The 26070-nt window shown below is 32.0% G+C and overlaps 1 protein-coding gene across 1 annotated transcript in view; it reads left to right on the top strand.

The window, feature by feature from the left end:
- The window catches only part of LOC111064529 (nucleoprotein TPR-like), a 65213-nt gene that overhangs the window by 23350 nt on the left and 15793 nt on the right, over positions 1-26070 (top strand). The window contains exons 16-30 of the mRNA XM_039429703.1: positions 903-1089; positions 1597-1879; positions 3278-3523; positions 4528-4800; positions 6162-6370; positions 8038-8200; positions 8893-9090; positions 10720-10890; positions 11504-11708; positions 12809-12927; positions 14745-14858; positions 18329-18450; positions 19414-19618; positions 24794-24925; positions 25290-25493. Coding sequence (XP_039285637.1) covers positions 903-1089; positions 1597-1879; positions 3278-3523; positions 4528-4800; positions 6162-6370; positions 8038-8200; positions 8893-9090; positions 10720-10890; positions 11504-11708; positions 12809-12927; positions 14745-14858; positions 18329-18450; positions 19414-19618; positions 24794-24925; positions 25290-25493 — 2831 coding nt within the window. The remainder of the gene's footprint in view (positions 1-902; positions 1090-1596; positions 1880-3277; positions 3524-4527; positions 4801-6161; positions 6371-8037; positions 8201-8892; positions 9091-10719; positions 10891-11503; positions 11709-12808; positions 12928-14744; positions 14859-18328; positions 18451-19413; positions 19619-24793; positions 24926-25289; positions 25494-26070) is intronic.

The raw sequence follows: 26070 nt of genomic DNA, 5'->3' as shown, positions 1-26070 counted from the left end.
ATTTATTAGTTTGAATTCAATAATAGAGTATGGACAGATTCAAGTAAAGTATTTTTTTTAATATTTACTTATTAACAATCACAAATCATTATAATATACAATAATATAATTGGGAGAAGACAACAGGCATAGCCCAAAACTGTATTTCTCCCAAATTTTTATGAATAAAAATTTCGAATAAAGAATGTGATTATGTTTTCACTTTCAAATTGAATTTCAATTCCAAACTAACGACTAAACTAGAACTTTAGAATTTTGATGTTGGAAACGGTATCTACCTCAATATCACTCCTCCCTATCTATACGGAAAGAAATATTACTATGAAAAATACTATGATAATAAAATAGCCAAAAGAAGGACCTTTTTTAATTTTTTAGTGCAAAGTACCAAGTTATCATACTTCAGAATTTTCTATATCAAGATGAATAATAATATATTTTTGAATGTTTTGATGATACATAGTAGTGTTGTATGAAATAAATTTTGTAAAATTACGTGAAAATTTTTCAATTATTAGTGATTTGAGTGTACCTAATATTTTTGTTTTCTATCCAGTTTCTCAACCTTCAAAATTCAAAATTCTTAGTTTCTGTTGTTTTTGAGTGAAAAATAACTAAATTCCAGAAAAGTGGAATCATAACCTCATTTCGGACTTTTAAAATATTATCCAAATTTGGGTGAGAAATAGTACAAGGAGTATCCTTAGTTTTTCTATCCCATTTAGTGCTTTCTTGTAAAAATTAGAATAATAAAATAAAATACAATAAATTTATTGTCACATTTGTCTTTTTATTTGTGGCACTTGACACCTGCCAATTCCAAACCACCTGTGTTTGTATAGTGCTCGAGGCATTCATAGATCACTTATTAAACTAATAATCGATCAATTTACTCATTACAGAAGAACGTGCCAGAACTCTTGAACAACAATTATTGCAGAAAGAGAACGAAATCGCTGGTCTAAAAGAACAGTTGGCTCTGTCCAAGAAGAATGTCTCACAGTATGATGAGCTGTCACACGTTACTGAGAAACAATTGGCTGAAGTAACCGAATCCTACAATAAATACAAGGAAGAAGCTACTGCTGAGTAAGTGTTTCACTACATTATCTATTTATATTTTTTCATTTATTTATTGAGTTGCTTCTTTATTCGGTATTCTCTTAAGTATCCACTTGATTAGCAGAATAGTGTTGCTAATCTATGAATAGGAGAAAAATTTTCCTTTAACTTGATTACAAGTATTGACTATTGTAATATAAGTTAAATTGAAAAATAAAACAATATTTTCCTATTCCGAGTTAACCCATATCTATTAAAATTGTTGAGAATAATTTGTAATTTTTATGAAGCAACTCAATAATGATCATATTATCTTTTATGATTTTTATAGAATTCAGCTTAATAAATTACCTATTATAACTAATGAAAATATGTTGATTGTGATTTGCTGTAATTATACATTATTTTGTAAATAATTATAAGAACTACCAATGCCATTGGCAATGTCAATTCTTGCACCAAGCTTCAATCTTCATGTTTTCCTGTAAATATTGAATTGAACTTAATTTTGACACATTAATGAATTGTGTCTAGGTTCAACAAGTTGAACGCAATAGAGGTGGAGCTGAAGAGTACAATTAGCAAGTTGGAGGAAGAGGTGCGAGTGTTGACGTCAAATAAGGAGGAGGCCGTTCAGCAGCTGAGAGAAGTGATGAGTGTGCAGAACGAGCAGTTGGCCGGCGCGAGGACTGAGCTCGCCAAGACCAAGGAGACTCTCGACAAGGTCACGCAGCAGTTGAGATCCGTGCAGGAGGTCAACACCTCCAAGGAGGCCAAGTATGCCGAGGCTGTCGAGCACAATTCTAGAATGCAGCAGGTAATTGATAAAGGAATTTGACAAAAAATCTCAATTTCACGGACACTGATTTATGGCAATTCAGCTTTATATTTATTTATTTATACATTGATAAATACAATATGATTCTCAACTATGAATGATTGGCAAAGGAACAACAGGCTTAAAGCCCAAAACTGTTCCTTCCCTAAATTAAGATAGAAATTGTACAAAAATAGGTACACTTTATGAATTTTGTGTCCAATTTTGAGTCCAAAATATATTATATAAACTAGGAATTTAGAAAAGTTGAAAACCAATTTAAATAAGAATACTTCACTAAATCATCACTGATAACTGAAAAATACTGTATTAATAATTTAACATTTTTTTGTAAACTATGTTGGAGTTCCATGCCCCTGTATTTCAATACAAGATTGAATTATTGTTTTTTCATAAATATATTCTGAATATTAATGTTATATTGTTACTTTCCTTTTCTTTTCTGTATCTACATGAGATCAAGTAATAAAAACAGTGGAAATGTTTGGACTAAAAGGTTGCCGATTGTCTGGGCTACCACTGCCTTCTTCTACAGTGGATAGCATTCCTAGTATATCCTATGTAATATTAATTGTTCAAATATATTATAAATAAAAATATCAATCTCAGTACCCTTTTAAATTATTTTATCACAACATGTTAAGGACATTAATGTCATTTACAAATATATTATATTGAGAAAAATATTTTTGAATAATTCAGTTGTAAATTTTTAATTTAGATTGAATATTTTGGTAATTAATTTATTGTATTTCTACACGGTCTAAACACATTCTGGCATTTTTGCGGAGCTAGTAAAAGATTGAGCTATCTGCTTTGTCTAATGACAGACAAGGATAGCAACACCAATGAGTGCTCACTTTATAAAAAATTGTGTTGGCATATTATGTTAGAGGTTAAGAGAAGCCGGCTACGCCTTAACTTCGTCCTCCTAGGTTGCGAAGGAAATAGGATACTATTTCATGCTGTTATCACTCTTATTTCTTTAATATCTTGTTTATAATCTGTTTGTTATTCTGCTAATAATATTACGTATTTCTTTAATGTCCTGTTTATTATAATTCCTGTTAATATCTATTGATATAACAACTGAAAACATCACCTAGTAATGTTTAAACCTTAATCCAGCAATTATTTAGCGTTGTATTGGAGGGTTGAGTGTAAGAGAGGGCCAGCTGCGCCCTAACTCCGCCCTCCTAGGTAAAAATAAAGGCAGCCATTCTATTCTATCTATATCTATATCTATTGTCATATCAACATCTATCTCTATTGTTATATATATATTGATATTGTTATATCTATTAATATCTATTCCTGTTGATATCCTATTTAATACCCTGTTTGTTATTCTTTTAATATGACTTATTCTTTCAACAGGAACTGACAAATTTGAAGGCCGAACTAGACATCCTGCGGGAGGATAACAGCAAAATAGAACGTGAGAAAATGAAGGCTTTGGAGGCGTTGACATCGGGAAAAACCAGTTGGGAAACGCAGGAGAGTTCACTGAAGAAGGAACTGGAGTCTATGAACGAACGCTTCAATAATTTGAATAAGGCTAATGATTTACTCCACGAACAGCTAGAAGCTCTGGGAACGAAATTGATTGTTTCCAAACCCCAGGTACAATTTTTTTCCGTTTACATCTATTTTTCAATCATTTCTTAAACTTCTTTACTCATTTGATTTCTACATGAATAGTTTAAAAAATATCAAATTTACTTCATTTATGCTTTAAGAGTATGCGTTGGATTAACACAAATTTTGAAATTCGAACTTCTCAGCCTAAGTGGTTATCTAAATAATGGATTATATTCTTGGATATTATTTATACATAATGTTCTATATCATCTTTTGAATTTTACATTGTCTAATTTGTACAAAAACATACATACTCAACAAATAATTTATAATAATGTTGAACATCTTTAGTGTATGCTACATTCAAGCGATTTATTGAAAGTTTAACGATAACTACAGGACTCATGATATCCAGTGAACTAAATGTCTAGGAGTGGTTTAGTGGTCGAATGGTTCAGACGCTGGCTTTGTAAACCATAGGTCAAGGGCTCGAATTTCGCGAAGCCCGATACTTCTATCGGACTACTCCCGCTTCTAGGATGGAGACGTTAAACCGTCTGTCCCGGCTGCCTAAGAGTAGTCGTTAATTAAGTCATGGCAGATGCCCTGAAATTTATCGGGTGCGACCTGATAATAACTCTGACACCAGACCTGAATCAGCCAGGTCATTCGGCATTTATTTACTTACTAGCATGTGACCCGCAAGGGTCTGTTTAAAGCACTTGACAAACTGAAATCTTGAAGAACTGAAAATAGGCCTATAACCATCTTCTGTAAATTAAGAATCTATTTGCAAAATTTCAAGTTAATCAGTCCAGTAGTTCAGACGTGATGATGCGTCTTTCGTAAATTTCCGATCCCGTACGTGTATAAGCCAATTCTTTCCTTTATTATAATATAGATAACTTGTAAAAATCTGGTTACGATTATAGAGTACTGTCTGCTATGTTATAATAGTATTTGTAAATAAATAGCACTAGAATTTTATAATTTCTATTATTAATGTCTTTATGCATCTCAAATACACAACCATTTTCGTTTTGCAGGGATCTAGTGGCGGTGAAGCAGAAACGTCACTAACTGAAGACGAGATTGAATCGAATGACAAGCTGATTGAAGTGATGAAGTACCTGCGTAACGAGAAGTGCCACGCCGTCAACCAACTCGAGACACTCAAAGACGAAAATCTCAATTTGAGAGCCAAGGCCGAGGTTCTCCAGCGCCAACTCGATGACCTCAATAAGACTCTATCGGAAGAATGCAGCAATAAGAATATCGACAACATGACAGTTGTCAAGCACAATGAACTCTTGAAAAAGGTCAGTGTGAATTGTCATGATTTTTTAGCTTTTCTATTTGGATCAAGATTAGTATGTGTAAAACACGATGAATTCAATTCTTTATTTTATTATGTAGTATTTTAGTAATATTTAGAAGTGTCTAGTGGTTAGCTATCCAAACAAGAAACGTAATTAAGGAGTCCACTCACATCCTTCTTATTTTTTAAAATACTTTTATTATTTATTTATTTATTTATTTGTTTGTTGATATAATTACAAATCATATGAATATGATCGGGATAGAACAACAGGCATAGCCCAAAACTATTCTGTTCCCAAATTTTGATAAATAATGAAATGACCGAAAAATAGGTTATGTTCTTAGTGAGGAAATTTAAAGTTCAAAGTTCTGTCCAAGAATATATATTAGCTAGAAATTTTGAATTTAGAATGATTAATACCAAAATACCAAATACTAAATACCAAATTATAGTCCAATTTTGCACTTAATATCACCGCACTTTGAATAAATTGAGTTATTTCAGAAAATTTTAAAAGCCAAAAATATACACACAACTTTCAACTAGGCACAGCTGTTACAAAACTCAATATTGATCTCTCATATTTATTACATTTTATTGTCATTTCTTGTTTTTTTTTGTTATCTCTGCATATTTTGTATTGTTTTGCTAACGACGTGGTTAAGTGGTAGAGTGGACATTAATGTCCAAACTTCTCCACGTCAACATGAATAAAAAAGTCATTCTATTCTAATATTGGCATTATTTTACAAGTGGTCCAGCTTATCGAGGATGGCACAGCGCGTGGGACACATGTGGCTCACCATAGCCACAGATAGGAAAAAATGGAAGAAGATAATCGAAAAGTTGTAACTAGCTGTATGTAAATAAAAATATTATAAGTTTCCAACTATTATTTACCTCGCATGAGAGGCTTTTGTTCTGTAAAGAATATCAATGAAGCTTATTTATTTATTTATACAAGTGGATTACTTTATAGGAAACGAAAAAGATGAAGAACACTCATACCAAAACATCAACAAAAAAGTAAATAATACTTATGCCAATATATTGACAGTTAGTGATAGATGTCAATCAATTTAATTTTCATTTTTTGATACACTACAGCTTTTAGGAAAAATACTGTTAGGATTTTTCATAAACAAACTAATTATTATTTTTTCATAGATTTTCTGTGATAGCTATTTATAAGACCTATCAATCGAGTCTCATTTCTGGGAAAATTGCAGGAGCTCCGTAATATTCTTGAGAAAAATGGATCTTGTTCGATTTCTATCACGATTTTCTCAAAAATTACTGACCAATTTTTGAATGTTTCTCTCTTGCTGATATTATAATCTACATCCTCAATGTTTCCAGATCGAAACTCTCAGCTCTGTAGAAGAATCGAATCAATTGCTTCGCGAAGAAAATAAGAAGTGGATTCTTCATAAGAATAACTTGGAGAAGCAGCACGAACGAATCCAGAACGACATCATCAAACCACTCCAGGAGAAGAACTCGACTCTTCAGACCCAAGTCGATGAACTGTCTCTGGAAATTTCTGCATTGAAAAATGAAAGTGCTCGGTGAGTGATGATTGGTTATTCTTCAATTTTATGGAAAGTGGGAATTGTATCCGATTTTTAATCTTCTTTTTCTTCTTACAAACAAGGATTAGGCTTTAACCTGTTCCGACTCACATCTAGCCAATTATTCAAATAAACATAAAAAATCCTATTATTTTAATTAAATAGATTATTTAAATTAAGATCCGAATTTTAATTTTGACAAAAATGGGAATTTGTAACGTTTAATATAAAATACTTACTGCCATGGCCATACATATCTAAGTAGATATTAAGCCGCACCAACAAAGCCCCTCCACCTTTCTCGATTGTCCGCGTCCTCCTCGTTTGCTAAAATTCTGTCCATATCAATGGTAAATGCCTAATCAGGACATTGGTTATTGGCTTCAAATGTGACTCAAGATTTCTGAAAAAAGAGCGAATATTGTGTAAACCTCAAGTTGATTAATTGAAATCTTTCGTTCAATGGAGAATTAAAGCTAGCTCACAAGCAGGAGGAGGAAGAGATTTAATGCTATTCGTGTTACAAAAATTGATTGTTATAATTCTCACATGACATGACTGGTACTGTATATTGTCTAGTACAGACTGCTTGTACCATCAAAACAATTTAGATCAGGATTTGAAAAAGCGTTTTTTAAGAGATTGCTGTTTTGTCTCCTTTATATTCTGATTTGTAAGGTTTAAGTGCTTTTCAAAAGAGAAAGTTACATACAATTTTTCTTCAGAATTGAATTCTCTACAATATTACGTGATTCAAATACCGTACCGGTCAATAATAAGGTATCCTATTTCTATCCCTTTGAATTTACAGACTAACTGGAACCATTGGATATATCAGCTAATTTTACTTATGAATTGATCATTCAAGTAATCTCATGAATCCGCAAAAAAATTAAAATGGAAGAAAAATGTGTCTTCAGAGACACATTTGAAGTCTTTTAAGTCTTCCGCCATATCTCCGTAAAAAACACTTTAGAGCCCGTTTACTGGAACGTTTCTTATGTAAGGAAACACCTCACGAAGTTTGTCTGTCTATTTCAGAAACACTGAATATGACTTTTATTGCAACAGAACATCCACTAGCATTGTGAATACAGCGTTTCATCGTTATTCTGTCATTTTAACTGCTTCTAAAATATTAATTTATAAACAAGTATGTTGATGGATTTGAATTATTCCTAAAAAGCAATCTCATTGAATATTATGGCAGGTTTGCTCACCCGACGAAAACCTTGTTAGGCTGGCCACTTACGGTAGGACATGCATGATACACATTACAAACGTCATACATTGTTTTGTCATCACAGCGAAAGGATTCGAGCAAAACTTTTCGAGGTTAGGTTTTTGTATCTCCGATTTTTTATTATATTTTTGAATAAATTTTGATTTTCCTTTTTTATTGTTCATTTTTTTAAATGCTATTTTTGAGATTTAATTATTTTTCTATCATAATTTGAATTTTCTAGTGGTTTATTTATTGTTTATTTTATGTTAGAAGCCTCTCACAGATGACAAAACATGTATGATGAACATGTTTGTGTGAATGATAAACATGCATATTATGCATGTCCTACCCGTTAGTGGCGAGTTTAACTGTAATGCTTTGAGTATCTTTACATTTTTTTATTTAATAACCTTCCATTTTTGTTTTAATGATTTTTTAGGTGGAAGCAGCGTTCTGAGAACTTGCTCGAAAAATCCAACAAGACTAGTCCTGAAGACATAAAACGTATGATCGTTGAGAAAGAAGCCTTGCAAAAGTCATTGCAAACTGAGAAGGAAGAGACGAGAGTACTTCGTCTGGATAAGAAATCACTGGAAGATCAGGTAAGAGGATTTGTAATTTCTGTAGGCCTACATAATACACTCCCAGAAATTGACTGCGATATCATAATTACACGATATCATAAAATTATTTTTTAGAACATTGTTACCCACAAATTCATATGTGGAACAAATATTATGTAGGTATCTCGATTCAACATGTTTAAATTAATGTGTTTTTCAGACGGTTGTATTATCAAGAATTACGATTGCACGAAATATTTTGAGAGTTGTGTTTTTAGTGATCATTAACTTCCAAACTATACGTTGTATCAAAACTGTTATTATAGGAGGAATTAAAAATTGTAATTGCCTACTTGGATGTTTTAACAATAATTGCTGTTTTTATTTCACTTGAATCCATATTTTTATTTTAATTTGTTTTGAATAAATCAATAAACAAATATTATGTCAATAACCATAGTAGTCTATGATTTTCTAATACAATTCCAATTTAAATCAACTTGAGAAGAATTTCATTAATTTTCAAAATAGCAACACAAGACTATTACATAATATAACATACAGAAACATTTTCAATTGAAGGTTTAGTACACAGGCATGTTTTCTGTATTAAAATCTATGAATTCTAAAATTAAATTTCAACATCGTATCTTGTGTGATCATCTTCAACTCTGTATAATATTTAATTATCTTGTGTGCGTATTATTTTTTAATCTTATTTTTTTCAACAGTTGACAGTTGTAAAGCGACAGCAAAATTTGCAAAACGAAGAAATATCGTCGTTGAAGAATCAGATGGCTCAGATGAGCAAGGAATTAGCAGAACAAAAGGAAGAAATGAAGAAGAAGGAGGAAAGTGTGACGAAACTGCAGGCCGATATTGCCAACCATGAAGCAGCTCTTGCAAAGGCCAAACTCAATGAAGCCCAGGTACGAAAACTGGTTTCAAACTCTCCAATACTCAACTATCAATTAGAAATAGTGTGTTTGTCTTTTCGGTCCCAAAATTTTATAGTTTTTTCAAAATTTGGAATTTTCCAATTATTTGTAATTAATATAATTCAATTTAGAAGTTTTTTTAAATTTAAAATGATTTTTGTGTTTATGGATCGTAAATTAAGTTTAATTGAAGAACTTTGAAGTGACACATAACCTCTAGCTACATTTATAAAGTTGTAAAAATTAGAATTGGAACCGTTTTTGGGCGTAAGTTAGCCTGTGGTACTTTTCTGTAAGTTGTATAATTCTGAATGATTTAATAAATAAATAAATTGAAATTGAATCATTTAGTGTCAAAAAGTATACACAATTCTAAAAGAATGCCACTAGTAACAAAAATAATACAACGCAACATAATAATATGCAGCTCATGTACAAGAAGATGTTAAAATAAGGCAGCACAGATCAAGACAGTTTATCAAAAACTAGTAGTTATTTTTTTTATAGATCATAAATGTTGGGCGGGCATATCTAGATACAACAGACATTCGCTAGAACTGTTCAAAACACTAATTTATAAACAGTCAGGTGGCTATCTAGTAATTAATAAATTATTAAACGAATATCCAAATTAAATGCTCTTAATCACCTTGAAGACTCCTGGTACTGCAAATACAGTATTGACAACAGGGTGAACAGCTCTAGCTTCAAGCTTTTAACTCGATTGACAGAACTTTAATGTGGATTTACATTCAATAATAATTAATTATTAAAATTACTTCACTTGTATGGGCTACTTTATTAAAATGATTAAAAACAGTCATGAAGTACCCTTTTATTTGAAACATTTTACTTGAAAATGGCCAAAGTAGGCCGAAACTAGTTGTTTGAAATGTTTTAAATAAAAGAGTAATTCATGTTTTTATATTGTTTTTAATATTAATTAACTATTATATATTCATTAACATTTGAACAAATGCAATCTCTAGTTTATTTCCATATGTAGTCTGGAATGTAGTTGGTATTTTAATGCTCACTTCAAAACTATATGTTTTCGAAGAGATCTGTCATGATTTATCAGAGTTCCATATTTATTGGTTTTTGGTTTATTGGTTTTTAGCAGTATTTACATACTGTAAATATTGCTACAATATAGTATATTATGTTCAGTATAGTGTAGTACTATAGTGTGTTTATTATAATTCATATATAACTTGACAGCGTTTGGACTGTATGCTGAGAAATGTTCATTCATGAGATTTTCTAGTTTATTTGAATTTGACTGCCTTTGAATTCAATTCATCTCTATTAATCTACTCTCAAATTATTGTAAGAAATAGGTAATTAAACCTTCTTCACATGCTTCAATGCAAAATCTTTACTAATTTGCGTATAAAGTCAGATAGCTTCATTGATTTGAGTGTAAATTCTAATATCACTTAGCTTGGTCTTGGCCTCTGTTGAATCAAACCGATTCCCATTCTTGCTGGCATTAATTGATATCATGTCCCTCTCCGTTGAAAAAATAAACAGCCAGACATATATGTAGGCATCATCAGAATTTGTTTTATTCATGTTATTTGTACTAACACTTATTATTGAATTATCCTATAATTTCAGATAAGAAATATTGCCAAGAAATACAAGCAACAAGTGTTTGAGCTGACGAAGAAGATTGATGAGAAGAAAGAGAGCGAAGGACAGGAAGTGAGCTTAGAGCGAGTGAGAGAGGAGAGTCGACGCGAAGCCGAAACTGCTCACGCCGAACGTCTCAGAGAATTGACTGATCAGGTTTGACACTTTTATGATCAAAACTGTATAAATTCATCTTCTTCATGCTTCTATTAATTTACTAATTTATTGGTTTATTATTATTTTTTATACATATATTTTTTTATAATACTTGATAATTATGTGAAATACACCCAGAAACAAAATAATCAAATGCCCAAAAAGGACATCATTGTTAAGGGAGTGTCCACACATTTCATTCAGCCAATGTGTGAACACTCCCTTGAGAATTAATAATTATTGTATTCTTTTCTGCCTTGCGAAGTAGGAATTCATTGGAGAGAAGGGTTTAGGTGTTGCCATTACAAACAACATCATACACATTCAGGGAAGTATGACGATTTGTACGTGTTTACAGGAATGTATAACTTAATTATATCTTCATTTTTTGTTTGTGTTTTATTCTTGTGCTAACAACACCTAAGCTACACTTAACATACTGTAATATAATTATTTGATTACTGTTGAAAAATTAGTAAATGTAAATTATTGAAAATTGGGAAACTGGTAAATACTTCCCAGCCCTGTATTTCTGCATATTTTTAGTATTTTGTTGAGTTTATGAATGTAAGTTTCCGTATTAATGAATGGTTGTGACTTGCTTGGTGAGCAGGTGAGTACTACACAAGCTGAAGCCGATGAACTGAGAAAAGAGAATCACTCTTTGAAAGCATCGAGCAATGAGAAGGAAGAACGCGCCAAGGTGGTGCTGAAGAATGCCAAAGCTCACATCATGCGTCTCAAAGAAGAAAAACAAGTTCTCAGTGACGAATTGGTCGATGTCAAAAGCAAGCTGGATCACCTCGATAGGAATAAAGGTTAGTTTTCTTGGATTTCTTGGTTTAGTTTGTAGTTGAAACTTTGAAGCCTGTCCTCTGCTCTCACTCAGTACACTTGGAACCCCAATACCTTCCAACGAAAATTCAAGTCGTAGCTTGTAAACTTCTATTTTCTATGTTATTTTCCAAAGTCCTCATTTGATTCGATTTTTGGTGTTGCAAAGGGGATTGGTCTATAGACAACCTAAGACACGTTTAACAATCTCACAACATGTCTACTATTGTGTTAAATTTTAATAGAAATTTGTATTTATTCCTTTTTCTGTCATCCTCAATTAATCTATCAATTTATTTTGATTTATTTTTTATTAATACTGTAACAAGTATCATTCAGTTATTCTTTTTTTATTTTCATATTATTTACTATCAATAACTTATCGACGTTTTTGACGATTATTATTTTTTATGTTTCATCAGCTCTAGTTGTGTTTCACAATACAAAAGAACTCATCTCCCGTCTTCAGAAAGAAAAACGAATTCTCAATGAAAAATTGATAGAAGTAACAGAAAAGAAGAACTATATTGTTAATTACAAAGGTTAGTTATAGCCAATCTTACGGCTTACCAATGAGTAAACAACTTACATTATTTACTTTATCTATTGCTATTGTCTATTAGGAATTGATTAAATTATTAGTCCAAGTCTAAGCTAGTTTATTGGCGTATAGTTTCTCAGTGATAGTGGTGGTATGCTTTTAATTCGGTAGCCAATTCAGTCTCTAAGCTTATGAGAAAAGTATACTCAAATCATCACTTTATGATGTTACCAATGATTAGCTCATACTATTCTAGAATTAAAATAGTTTGCAGTATTAATGAACTATCAGTGCTCACAGTCTTCTCTCTGCCTGTGGTTTTTCTTTGACATAATAAGTTTTTTGTTGATTTTTCACTAACATGATAGTTTGTTGACTATTTATCTAGTTTATTCACATGAAACTGTCAGCATTCCTTCTAAATAACAACAACTTTCAACATTCAACCAATGCTGACAGTTGAAATTTAATCTCACTTGAGATGACTTACTTTTGCAATATATTTGGTATTAGTTTTTGATTTGTTTTATATTTTGGCAATAGATGACGCTTCCAGACGCTCTGATAATCATTATCACAGTGAGAATGAACGTTTACAGAGAGAAGTGGATCTTCTCACACAAAGACTGAGCGCTATGCAACGGCAATTGGAAAAGCAGCAGGTGAATGCATGTTAAATCATTTATTTTTATTGGGAAATTTTGAAGTTTTGAAGTGTTCAAGAAATGCCTTGTAATTTAAATTTTTACATTTTAAATGGCATCAAATTTATTGAATTTTATCTAACGCATGTATTTATTTTAGTATTTGAAAATGGCATCAAATATAGTGAATTCCATATTAGATAAGTGATGTGGATGTGATAATGTAATGGGTTTTGTAACCTGTTTCACTTCTTTTGCTTCATGTTTCTCATGATTTACAATAATTATTGACTTTACATGTTGTTTTTTTGCAAAATGAATTTAATTGGAAAGGTAAACTTAGATCTGTTCAAATCCAAGGTTTGGAATCAATTTACTTAATCCCAGTCAATTTGATGATGTAAACTCAGCTTGAGTTTAAAACTTTTGTATAAAATAAACTCCGTATTAAACCATACATCATATTCTTTTAAAGTAAACAAATGAATACATTTTCTAATAAATACTAATAATAGTTTAGCTTAGACTTTAAATAATTCAATAGAAAGATTTCTATATCTTCAACTGCTTGGAGTTAGCTGAATATTCTTTATTCTTATTCATTTATACAATAAGTACATCATCAAAATGATAGGGAGAGGAAAAATAAGGTAACCTTTGACATGCTACCAATTTATCCTAATAGGTTGGATAGCATGAATGGATCTAATACTTATGAATAAGAAATCCAGTTCAGAGCAAATTAAATTATAATTTATTAAAAAATGATTCAAAAATTTCAGTTCACACCAGAACAAATAATCATACATGGATCGAACATAGATTGAGCCTGATTGAGGTTACTAATATGTTTGTTCTGTTCATCAAAACAGATTCCAACAGCTTTCACTCAGAAATTATTACTTCTAAATCAAAATTAAAATATATAACGTATAGATTAAGAATACTTATCTATCGTTTACAGGTTTCAAAACAGGCTTATGGCTTTCAATATTAAACGAGAAATTCAACACAACATGAAAAGAAAAATTGAAATCTACATTTCATGTATGTTCAATAACATCAATAAACTTTACAGAAACATTTAGATCACAAATAACATATCTTAAATTTCAATTATTTAGGAAAATTTCAACAGAAGCCAACACTCCTAACATAAGCCAGCCATTAAAAAATTTGAGATAGACAAGAACAAGAAGCCTTTCCGGTGAAGCCGAGACATGTCATGATCGATTGCCAATTAGCAAAGAACACAAGTCTACAAACATTATATCTATTGTTTTCAATAAAACTTTATTTTTAAAGTTATTTTAAATTTAATTAACCTTTATGTTGTTTAGAATTATCTGTTTATTCAGAAATAGAACTTTGTTACAGTGATTCAGTGGAATGTTCAACACTAGTATATATGATAAATTCCCTGTGAAAAGTTTAGTCCGTATATCGATTACACTGATATTTGCTATCAAGATTTATTAATATTTTGAATATCGAATTGAAGATTCAATTATAATTGAGAAAAAATGTAATATTACACCTTGTGCTATTCCTCTCCCAAATTTAAATAACACATAGTCCGAAATAGATTAAGTCTTGTAGTTCTTCAATTCACAAAATTTTCAGTCCTCATATATTTTCACAAAGTAGATTTTCATATTTAGATGCTTCAAAACTAAACATAGAAGAAATATTTCACATTATTAAAACTAAAATAGGAAAAAAATAAAAAAAAATAGTTTATTTATTTCTTTGGTGCAACTGCTGTTGCACCGTTAATAATTGATAAAACTGTTGTTGGACCGTTTTTGCTAAAACTCAAAATGCTAATTTTTCAGGGATCAAAGCTGTCGACAAGCTCTGGTCTCGCTGAAAAGACCAATACCGATCCACCCACCGCCAACATAAAGCCAATGGCAGGTCCGTCATCTTCTGGGACCAAGCAGCAGTCTGTAAGTTGCCTTTTTATTATATTTTTCTTTAAAATTTACTGTGAAACCATAGAGAAAATATAGCATAAGAAGATATCACATGGTATAGAACACTTATGTTTATAAACCAAATATGTTTTCATGTTCCAAATTTCAAGCTGATTTTTTGTTAACTCAAGCTAATTACTGGCAACTATTGTCGATTAATTACTGTCTTGGCCTGGTGAGAGTGTATGAATGGCACAGTATTGATTGATTGAGTACTTTATTTATGTATACTGGCTTATACACTTATATACAATAGCTTACAATTCAGCAAAATTATGGATGAATTTACAAAATATAAATTAAGAAAATAATTATTGAGCTGTATATAATATGAAAAAAACAACAATTTGTAATAACTATAGATAAAATAGATAATATTGTTATGCATCTACATAAATTGGCGGAGCTTTGGACATATCAATGTCCATTCTTTGGAAAGAATATTCGAAGTATTCTTCCCACTAACTCTCTACCAAAACGTTAATTTCATTAATTCAACTGATTTATTTAAAAATGAAAATATTGTAAAAGTTTTAATTAGTATGAAGATTTAAGAGAAAAAAAACAGAAAATTAATAAAGTAAAATGATTATATAAGTAAGTAAGATCAAATCATTAATTATTAAAATGGAGTAGGCTGAAAGTAGATCAGGGTAATAATCAACTTTTCAGTAATATACAGCAGTAGGCAGTGGATAATTAAAATAACATGAGTTTTTAATAATTATATATATATATATATATATATATATATATATATATTATATATATATATATATATATATATATTATAATTATATATATTATTTAATTATAGTTATATAATTAATATATTCCTATATATAATTATATAGGAAAAGACCAATACCGAGTTTGTGTTTATGAGTTTGTCATTGCAATACAATTATTCTATAAAAGGTTTATAGGTTTGTATTTGTGGGATGGGTGGGGGATGGTTGTCATGTGATCGTTCTAGGGCTGGACAGTATCAGTCATTTGCTCCAAAAGATATTTTCTTAAAGTCAGGATGAAGCTCGCTCGGCTCTCGATGGACTTGATAGTAACGGAAAGTGCATTCCATGCACGACAGGCACTAACTAGAAAGGATTTTGTGAAAATAGTAGTTCGATGGTTGGGTATCCTTAAAGTACTTCCTCCGGTTCTAGTATGTGAAGCATCTATCCTCCTACCTTCAGAGATAAATTTGAAATCATCTTTAAAATAGTTCGGATTTCCATATTTCAAGATATCTCTAACAAGCTTGACTATTCGAAAAAACCTTTGATCGGGAAGCTTTAATGTTGAACTAGCAATGTGGGCTGGGGTGATATGATCATGGCGTTGGAGAGAGTAGACGAAACGTAGACAATAATTTTGGCATCGCTGTAGTTTATCATTCAGAGTGACTTGCATATCGTTAAGAACAGAATTACAATACATTAAATGTGGGAAGATGAGAGATTGAACCAATAATAATTTAATGTTTCTAGGGAGGATATCGTGCATTTTCTTCAATGCATGCATGGCTGAGAATACCTTTTTACAAGTTTTGTTCACTTGTTCTGACCAGTCAAGAGTATTATTCATAATAATGCCTAAATTTTTAACTGAGCTACAGTAAGGAATGTCATTACCGTCTACATAATTTGTGAATCGATTCAAGGTCAATATTTTTTATAAGACGAGAATATCCAATTATAATGGGTTGTGTTTTGATGGGATTAAGCTTAAGGCCATTTTTCTTTGTCCATCCACTATCGAATTGATATCCTGATTCATTATTCCAACTGTTTCATTAATTTTTGTTATGGGACAGCTTAAATAAATTTGAAGGTCGTCTGCATAAGTATGGAACTGGAAAATTTGATAATGGAAGAAAGGTCAATAGCATACAAAGTGAAGAGGAGAGGGCCTAAAATTGAACCTTGTGGTACTCCATGCATAACGTTTTTCCAAGTTGACTTTTTGTCACCGACAGATACATATTGTTTCCTACCTAAGAGATAGGATTTGAACCAAACTACTAACGAGTTGTGACTGAAACCAAGAATAGCCAACTTATTCAAAAGGACTCTATGATCAACAGTATCGAATGCTTTAGAAAAATCAAATAGGGTGAGGATGGTGCATTTTCTATGGTCTATAGCTAACCTTATATCATCAGTGACACGAAGCAGAGCTGTCTCAGTTGAATGGAATTTCCTAAAGCCTGATTGAAAGTTATGAAGCTTACTATTGTTGTCTAGAAATTTTACAACTTGAGCATGAATGAGTCTTTCTAGCACTTTGGACAATGAAGGTAGAATACTGATTGGTCTAAAATCCTCAACTTTATTTGGGTGATGGAACTTTATTTAGAGGACGAACCAGAGCAAACTTCCAGTTTTCAGGGAAATTGCCTTCTCCAAGTGACTTGTTGAAAATGTTATGAGAAACTACCAGTATGAGAACTAAACAGTATGAGAAACTACCAGCGACAAATAGCTTCACAAAAAAAAATTACGTGGACTATCGGCTTGAGATAATAGTGAAATTTGGAACATAAACGCCATATACCATGGGAAATCTTCTTATGCCATCGTTTCTCTATGGTGAAACCTGTTACTTTAATTGAAAGAATAAGACGTTGATGTTGTCAATACCACTATATTTGTTTAAAAATTAATTCACATTACAGAACCAGTTTTCATTCTAACACCTACCACATCTTCAGCTGAACTAAGAACATTAGGTAGGTGTAACCATGGAACCTGGCTCTGTGATGTGAATTAATTTTTAAACAAATATAGTGGTATTGACAACATCAACGTCTTATTCTTTCAATTATGGAGAAATACCACAACATTTCATACCATACAATCAAATTACTGTTACTTTAACATGAGAGTAGGACTGTAAAAATATTGATTTTGGGTGCTTACTATTTGAGACATCCATCATTTTGTTTTTATCATCTTCTTTTTTCATATCTTTCTTCTATATTACATTTTTTATCTATTACTATTATTACTCTCTTCAGCATCTTTTCGATTCGTCCTGTACGTTTATTAAAATATTGGGTCTGCTATCCATGATTGAACTAACCTAAAAGGATGTATAACGGAATATATTTCAACGGTTACTTTTTCAATCAACACAATAATTATTTATATGTTTCATAATTATTATGTAAGTATCCATCATATTCTTATTTCATTTCATGGAATATTATTTCAAGTTTATATTGTTTATACAACACAACATAAAGAATAAGAATAAGAATGTTTATTTCGCCAAAATTACATAATAGTTACAAAACATATAATATTTACATACTTATTAATTTAATTTGAATTTGATTAGTTGATTAGGTGGGGGTATTTCAATAACTTTTCTAATTTTGTTCTATTTGATTTCATGGGTTGCTTCAATTCGACTTGTATTAAATTGCATGTTTATTTCAGATTCAGCATTCAGCTACTGTAACACCATGGCGAAGTGTGCAGGAAACGCCATTTGCCAGTATTCGTCCATTGTCCATGCAATCGTCTAGAACACTAGCTGTTCTTCCCACCACCAATCAGAGGTAGAGTATTTTCACTTGAATTCAATTCAAAAACAATGTAATTGCTCTATTTTCACAATATTCAATTACGTACAAATCAACGAAATAGTTTTCACTATGAGATTCTAGAAACAGAAAAAATAGCCATTGGTATGTCTGTTAGTTTGCTGCGTTGTTACGTAAAATTCTTTGTAAATCTATGTAATTTCCATCTTGAACATCTTGAATATCCTTTGATGATACTATTTTATTAACTTTACTTCAAAATATTCTGAATGATTATTTTTGTTGTCATTTTTATGGGTAATTTATATTATTTCAATGTTGTGTTTATGAGTTTCTGTTTAAATTTTACATCAAACCTTCTGATATAAAATGCTGCTGATTTGTGGCTATCTTAATGAATAATATCCATTATTTAACAAATACATTCATGTATTTATTTATATACTCAATGTTACCCAAAACAAAATCATTAAAATGATTGGGGAAGGACCTACAGGTACAGCCCAAAACTGTTCCTTCCCCGAATTTCGATTCATACAAAAAGTCAATTCATTCAATACAAGCTAGTTCATAAATAAAGTATAAACGGAAAGAACAAAAAATTGACTATTTCCAAATAAAACTAAGAGTCCCAACTGACACTAAGGCTCAACTCACACTCACGTGACTCAGGTCGAGAAGAGACTCGACTCTGGTCGAGAGCATGTGTTTTCAAATGGTGACAGTCGCGGAGACTAGAATCGACTGGTCTGAGTGTCACCATTTAAAAACACATGCTCTCGGCTAGAGTCGAGTCTCTTCTCGACCTGAGTCACGTGAGTGTGAGTTGAGTCTAACTTGTAAACTAAACTAATTTAACTTCCTAACTAGAACCATCACATAACATTGAAACATCTTAATGCAATTAAGAGAATGAAACAGTAACGAGCACCTTGTCAAAAGACGGCAGAAATTGATGTGAATGTTGTGGTGTTGCAGCCAGCAGACAGGGGGGCAAGCAGTGCTGGTGCCGCCGCAGCAGCAGCTGGTGCACACGAGCAGTGGGGGCGGCGGGGGCGGCAGTGGCGGGGGCAGCAGTGAGGCCCTCTCCTCCTCGTCCCCCACCTCCTCGCACACCGACTACATGCCCGCCACCAGCTCTGCCACCATCCGTCAGGCCACAGTGCCGCCCACTGTTACTGCCGTAAGTTCATCACGATATTATATTGTTTTATTATTATTATTTTGTATTTATAGCACCTAGTTAAAGACTAATAAGCTATTAATAATAAATATTATTTTAGGAAGTTTTTTTTTTTTTTAAGATTACGTCCTAAAGACTCCAGTCATGGAGTATAAGACAAGTCATGTTATTACATAATAATTCTAACACTAAGTAGTTCAACCTAGTTTAGGTTTGAAAGGAATTCTTGTACACTATAAAAAGCTCTATCAACTAAATATTTTTTTATTTGTTTTTTGAAAATCTTCAAATCATCATTACTTTTCAAGATTTGAGGTAGCTTGTTATAAAATTTCCTACCAATATAATCTGGTTTTTGTTCAAATAACCTACTATTGTGACCCATTATATGATAATCTGCTCTGTTTCGCGTATTATACTCATGAACATCTGAATTCTGGATCACACCACTCGTTTTCACATGCATTACAACTTCATATACATACAAAGATGGCACAGTTAATAGACCAAGCTTTTTAAATAAAGGCCTACAAGAGTCTAACCTATTCACTTTCTCTATACATCTGAGTGCCTTCTTTTGAATCTTAAACACCCTGTCCATATTTTGTTGAGATGAATTACCCCATACTAAAATAGCATACCTAATATGAGATAGTATAAGTCCATGGTAAGCAGTTAACAGTAGTTTTTTATCATTCAGCCTAGCAAGCTGCCGCAGGACAAATACCCCAGATGATATCTTATTACATATCCTCTCAATGTAAGGATGCCATGTTAATTTCCTGTCCAATAAAATTCCCAAGAATGCTACTTTCTCTTCTTGGTCTAATTCATTTTCCTCTACAAACACATTTATTTCTCTATCCTCTACTGAATTATATTTACTTTTGAATTGTAGGAATTGACATTTCTTACTATTTATTGTTAATTGCCTTTGCTTCAAGAATTGGACAATTGACTGTACTCCAGTAAAAGCATTTATTTCTAGACTATCTAATAAATAATTGTTAAAGATAAGCGATGTGTCATCAGCAAACAACAGAGCTCTGTGATCTTTTAACTCTTTTGGTAATTGGTTCACATACAACAGAAACAGTAAGGGACCCAGAATTGAGCCTTGAGGTACTCCAGCCTGGACCTCCAGTTTTTGAGATTTAATTTTTACTATTTCATTCCCATCCACCTTGGTAAGCTCAACACACTGGTTTCTACCTATGAGATATGATTCAAACCATTTTAGTTCTATACCATTCACACCTACAGTTTTTAGTATTTCCAATAATATTCTATGGTTCACACAATCAAAAGCTTTGGATAAATCAAGAAATATTGCGGCTGCCTTCTCACCTGAATCTATTATATCTATTAGTCTTTCAACAAGGGATACTATTGCAGTCTTAGTAGATTTCCCTTTCTGGAACCCATGCACATATGAAATTAATTTCTTCCAGGTGCATCAATAGCCTATTTAAAACTACTCTTTCAAAAATTTTACTTATTACATTTAGAATACTAATGGGTCTATAATTTTCAACTCTTTCAGAATCACCGCTCTTGAAAATTGGCAAAATTTTTCCTTGTTTCAGATCATCAGGGAAAATACCCTGCTCTAGTGAAGTATTAAGGAGATGCAATAAAGGGTCCAGTAATTCATTTTCACATTCTTTTAAAATTTTGCTTGAGACCCCATCCAATCCTACTGTTTTTTTGTTATTCAAATTTTTTATTATTCTTGACAACTCATCTCTTGATAATGGATGAAATTTAAATACCTTTTCAATTGGCTCAGCATTTAATGTAGTTGTATTATAAGTATTAGTGTTCAGTGACTTTTGGAGATTATATGCAACCTGTTGATAATACTTATTGAAAAAGTTACAAATGTCTATACTATCATCCATATAATTTCCATGTTCATCGATTATCCTAGGGACATTAGTAACTGTATCTTTTTGAGCTGCTCTCCTATTTCTATTAATTACCTCCCAAACAGCAGAGTTAAAATTGGTACTAGTTGTTAATATTTCAGCTGTTTTCTTACACTTAGCTTTCCTCACTCTTTTGCATAGTTTTTCTTTAGACATTTGTATTTGACTTCACTCGGAACATCCCTCACTAATTTAAATTCCTCATAAGCTTCCCTAACAATATTTCTTTGAGTAAGAATATCTTCAGTTATCCATTCATCTACTTTGTTTAATTTACTTTTTACTTTGACTTTTTTTATTGGACAGCATACACTAATGTGAAATCTTAGAGTATCAATGAATTGCTTATATTGTAATTTAGGTTACAACTGTTATAAACACTACTCCAATTTTCTTGAAGCAGTTCCTGCTTCAAACAATTTATATTTCCTAGCTCATATTGCTGAATTTCTTTCACAAAAGTTTTTTTTCTGCTTGGATTCTGGCCCTGCAACTTAACATCTAAAATTTGATAGTTATGATCTGATAGATCTGAGCTACCTAACCTGACATTACAACCTTCTATATTTGTGAGGATATTATCAATAATTGTCTGTGAAGTTCGAGTTACTCTTGTATATTCGTGGACCTTAATTTCTAAATTATTCATATTAATAATATCTCTAATATCCTCTGTCATTTTATCCTGCCTGGCAAAATCGGTATTGAAATCTCCTACTACTATAACATTTGTGAAACGAGCGGTTGTAATTTCCAAAAGTGTATGGAGCAGCTCACAAAATTTTTGCCAGTCTCCATTTGGTGACCTATAGATACCTAACACTGCTACCTCAAATCGATCATCAATTTTTAACCTTAGTCCCGTCACCTCTAAATCCATCTCAACAGAAAATCTCTTAACAAAATCCAGTTCATAAGTTTGGGTATGTTTAGCATTGCTAGTGAATATACATACACCACCACTTCTATGAGCTATTCTACAAAATTCTGATCTCAGTGAATAGCCTGGAATCCTAACTTGATTTATTTCCTTTATTTTTAAGCCATGCTCTGTGAAAATAACAATGTCAGGATCCTGCTGTTTAAGAAATACTTCTAATCTGTCAATTTTGTTGCGAAGATACTGAATATTTTGATGATAAATACTAAAAACCTTACCATCTTGTGCTACTCTATCTCTAGCATTTGTAGCTATTTCCTTTCCCTGTTTTGAGCCATTTACTAAAAAATCGTTATTTGTTTTTTTGACTGTTTTTAAACCAGATGATTGCAAACGGCTTTCAATCAGCTCTGCCAATCTATTACAAAAGATTACTTTGCCAGATCGATTTAGATGCAACCCATGATTAGTGAAGTTATGTCTTTTCAGCCTTTCATTTAGAAAACCAATCCCCAGTTGTTTAGAATTCTTATTTTTTAGGCTGTTGATTGTATTATGGATTGATTTGTTTGTCGAATTGATTGCTTCATTTAATTCTGGCCTATCAACCTATTAGGAATAGTACTTATTATTAAGTTTGTTTTTTTGCTGAGTGGCACAATTTCCTTGATTTTTTCTGTTACTTGAGGAAGATGATTCAAGTTAGGTTCATTTATATTATTTGAGCCACCCAGTACAATTAGATAGTCATTTTCATCAAAGTCTTTAGTTTGTTCCCTAGCTGACTCTACAACTGCATTAATTGATGCACTTGGCTTGAAAAAACATTGGACATCAAATTTATTTTTCAATCTTTTATCAAGGAGATCACTGCAATCACGTCCATGACTGGACGTCAGTAGCAGAACTCTCCCTTTCCTATCTTTATTTCCCTCAGCTATATTTTTGGTTGCTGTCTTCAAAACCTCACTGTACGTTTTATTTCGACCATTTTCAGAGCATTTCCCATCATTTAGGTTAGACTCTATTTTTTTGCATTTGGACGGAGGTTCTATCATACATTTAGTATTATCAATTTAGATTTTAGTTTCTTTATTTCCTCCGACATTAGACTACATTGATTTTTTAGATTTAGTATTTCTTTTTTATGGTCTTCATCTTGTAATTTTATAATCAGTTCCAAAGATTTAATTTCTTCTACCATCCCTAACCTTTCTTCCTCAGACGTTTTTAGAGTTACTTCTAATTGGTTTTTTAAATTAGTGTGGCTACTTTGTAGTTGAGCAACTTTTTCGGCTAAAGTAGTTTGAGGAACTGGGGTTTTTGGTTTTGGCGTTTTTGAATTTTGTTTTCGGGAACGCGTAAGTACTCCCGCTATGTGTACATTTCTATTAATAACCTTCGGTGTTCTACTTGAGCTCATCTTCCTATCTAAGAAATTATATTACTTGCAATAATAATAATTGATTTACAAATGATAGGATTTTAATTTGGTTATAATTTTAGTCAAGTAAACTATCTATGTTTATTTTTAAATCTCGAAACCTAACCTCAAAATAACCTCTAAACGATGTTTGGCTTATAAAATAGAATTAAGAATTAAAATCTAAAACAAAATGATAAAACGTGATCAAGAAACAATTAATAATGAAATTAATACAAAATTTGTACTTATCCGTGACTATTTATAACACAAAATCTTCCAAAACCCAGGAGCGAAATTATGTATGACTTTCATTCACAACCTCAAGGTCATCTCCCTCAAGTTTGAGGTTAGGTAGCACACTATTTGTGCTCCGATAGCAATTTTTAATGTACAAGTCGGATGGTTTGTAGTACAAATACGACGTTTCTACATCATCATAGTAATATTCAAAGCCCTGACTGTAAGTCAAGATTACTGATTTCGTGTTGGTATCAGAAAGAGTGAAAGGTTTCAATGATGTCGGCCAACATATGTCATCGCAAATTCGGCCATTCAAACGAGAACCCAATTCAAGTTGCAACCAATAAAGTTGATAATAAAATGTGGATATGGTCATCCAGTAAGTTTCCATTGTTTTTATCAATGCTGTTTCCGACGATGTACAAAGTAAGGTGCATACCAACTTTTAGTATTTATTTGCAAGAGTGGATTTCTAGACTTAGGTAATAGTAACTGGGCTTTCAACAAGAGATAATAATGGAAATTCGAATCTGGATACTCCCAAATATTGGATTGGGAATGCTATTTATTGTTCGTGAATATGAAAGCAATAAATGACTATTAAAATAGCTTTATATTTCAATTGTCGATTAATGTTTGATATGAACTTTCAATCCAATTTGGCTGTGTGGAGTATTTATTCACATTATTTCATTTTTCAGGAGGTTGACGAGAGAAACGCAGAAACACAACAGCAAGGACAATCGAGTCAAGTGACACAGGCTGTATCAATAGCACTTGTTTTGCCTCAATTCACAGCTCAGACATCCAATAGTCATACTACCCAAACTCAGGTAATTACAGCTTTATAGCTATTAATTCGTTTAAACGTAATATTAGATCTACGAGAATCATAATATAGTCAATGTAAATAATATTTTATGGAGTTTTGTTTTGGTAAATTATGATGTCTGTTATGAAAAATCGTAATTGCATGATTCGGATGCATGACGTTTCAAGGTCCATTAAGGTTTCTAATTTTCATCGATTGCAATTCTCTCAAAATTCAGGTGACCGAATTTCATAATTTTTTTACGTTTTGAGGCCCCATTAGTTTTGCAAATGTTGAATTGATGTCCAAACTGTACCATAATAAAATTATTGATTGATTCTTTCATCATTCATTTGATTGTATAACTCATTTGATTGATTGATCAGGTTGTGAGCGCTGAGAACTCGTCGGCAGCGGTATCGGCCTCCAATCAGCAGGTGGAGCAGTCCCCGGTCTCCCCCTCGGCACCCTCTCCTTCCCCCTCCCCTTCCTCTCATCCACCCCCCACCCCCGCACAGGCGTCCAGCAACAATTTTGTGTCGGCCAGCAACGCATGCAGTGCCAGTGCTACTCTCACCTACTATCGACAAGTCAGTCACAAAAATAAATTTTTCTTCCAACATTTTTACATTTTACAAAAATACATTTTTCTTAATTTTGACCTCGTGCTTCGTTTATCCCTTGGTCTTTTCATGCCCTTTATTTTCTCCTAATTCATATTGATCTACCCTACGACTTCCCTACGGCTAACACAAAAACCACTACTTCTCGTGCTTCCTCTTCTTCCTTCCTACTTATTCTCGTCTTTCTTTTCCTCTTCTTCTCTATATTGTATGGATTTTAATTCCTCTTCATTCATCATCTCATGAATTTACGCAGAGTATTGGTAGATTCTGTTTAATTTATTTTTCAATTCCATTGTTTATTAGCGATCAGTTTGTCAATCCTATAAATTTACTTAAAGGATTGATAGATTCTGTTTAGTTTATTCTATCGTTGATCAACGATCAGTTTGTCATCCCTATAAATGTACTTGAAGGATTGATAGATTCTGTTTGGTTTATTTTATCAATTGCATTGCTTATCCCCATAAATTTACTTGAAGGATTGATAGATTCTGTTCAGTTTATCTCATCAATTCTATCGTTTATCAACGATCAGCTTGTC

The sequence above is a fragment of the Nilaparvata lugens genome, chromosome 5, assembly GCF_014356525.2.
Source record: "Nilaparvata lugens isolate BPH chromosome 5, ASM1435652v1, whole genome shotgun sequence".
Taxonomy (NCBI): domain Eukaryota; kingdom Metazoa; phylum Arthropoda; class Insecta; order Hemiptera; family Delphacidae; genus Nilaparvata; species Nilaparvata lugens.
The sequence above is the reverse complement of the archived record's forward strand: the minus strand, read 5'-3'. Positions and strand labels throughout refer to the sequence as shown.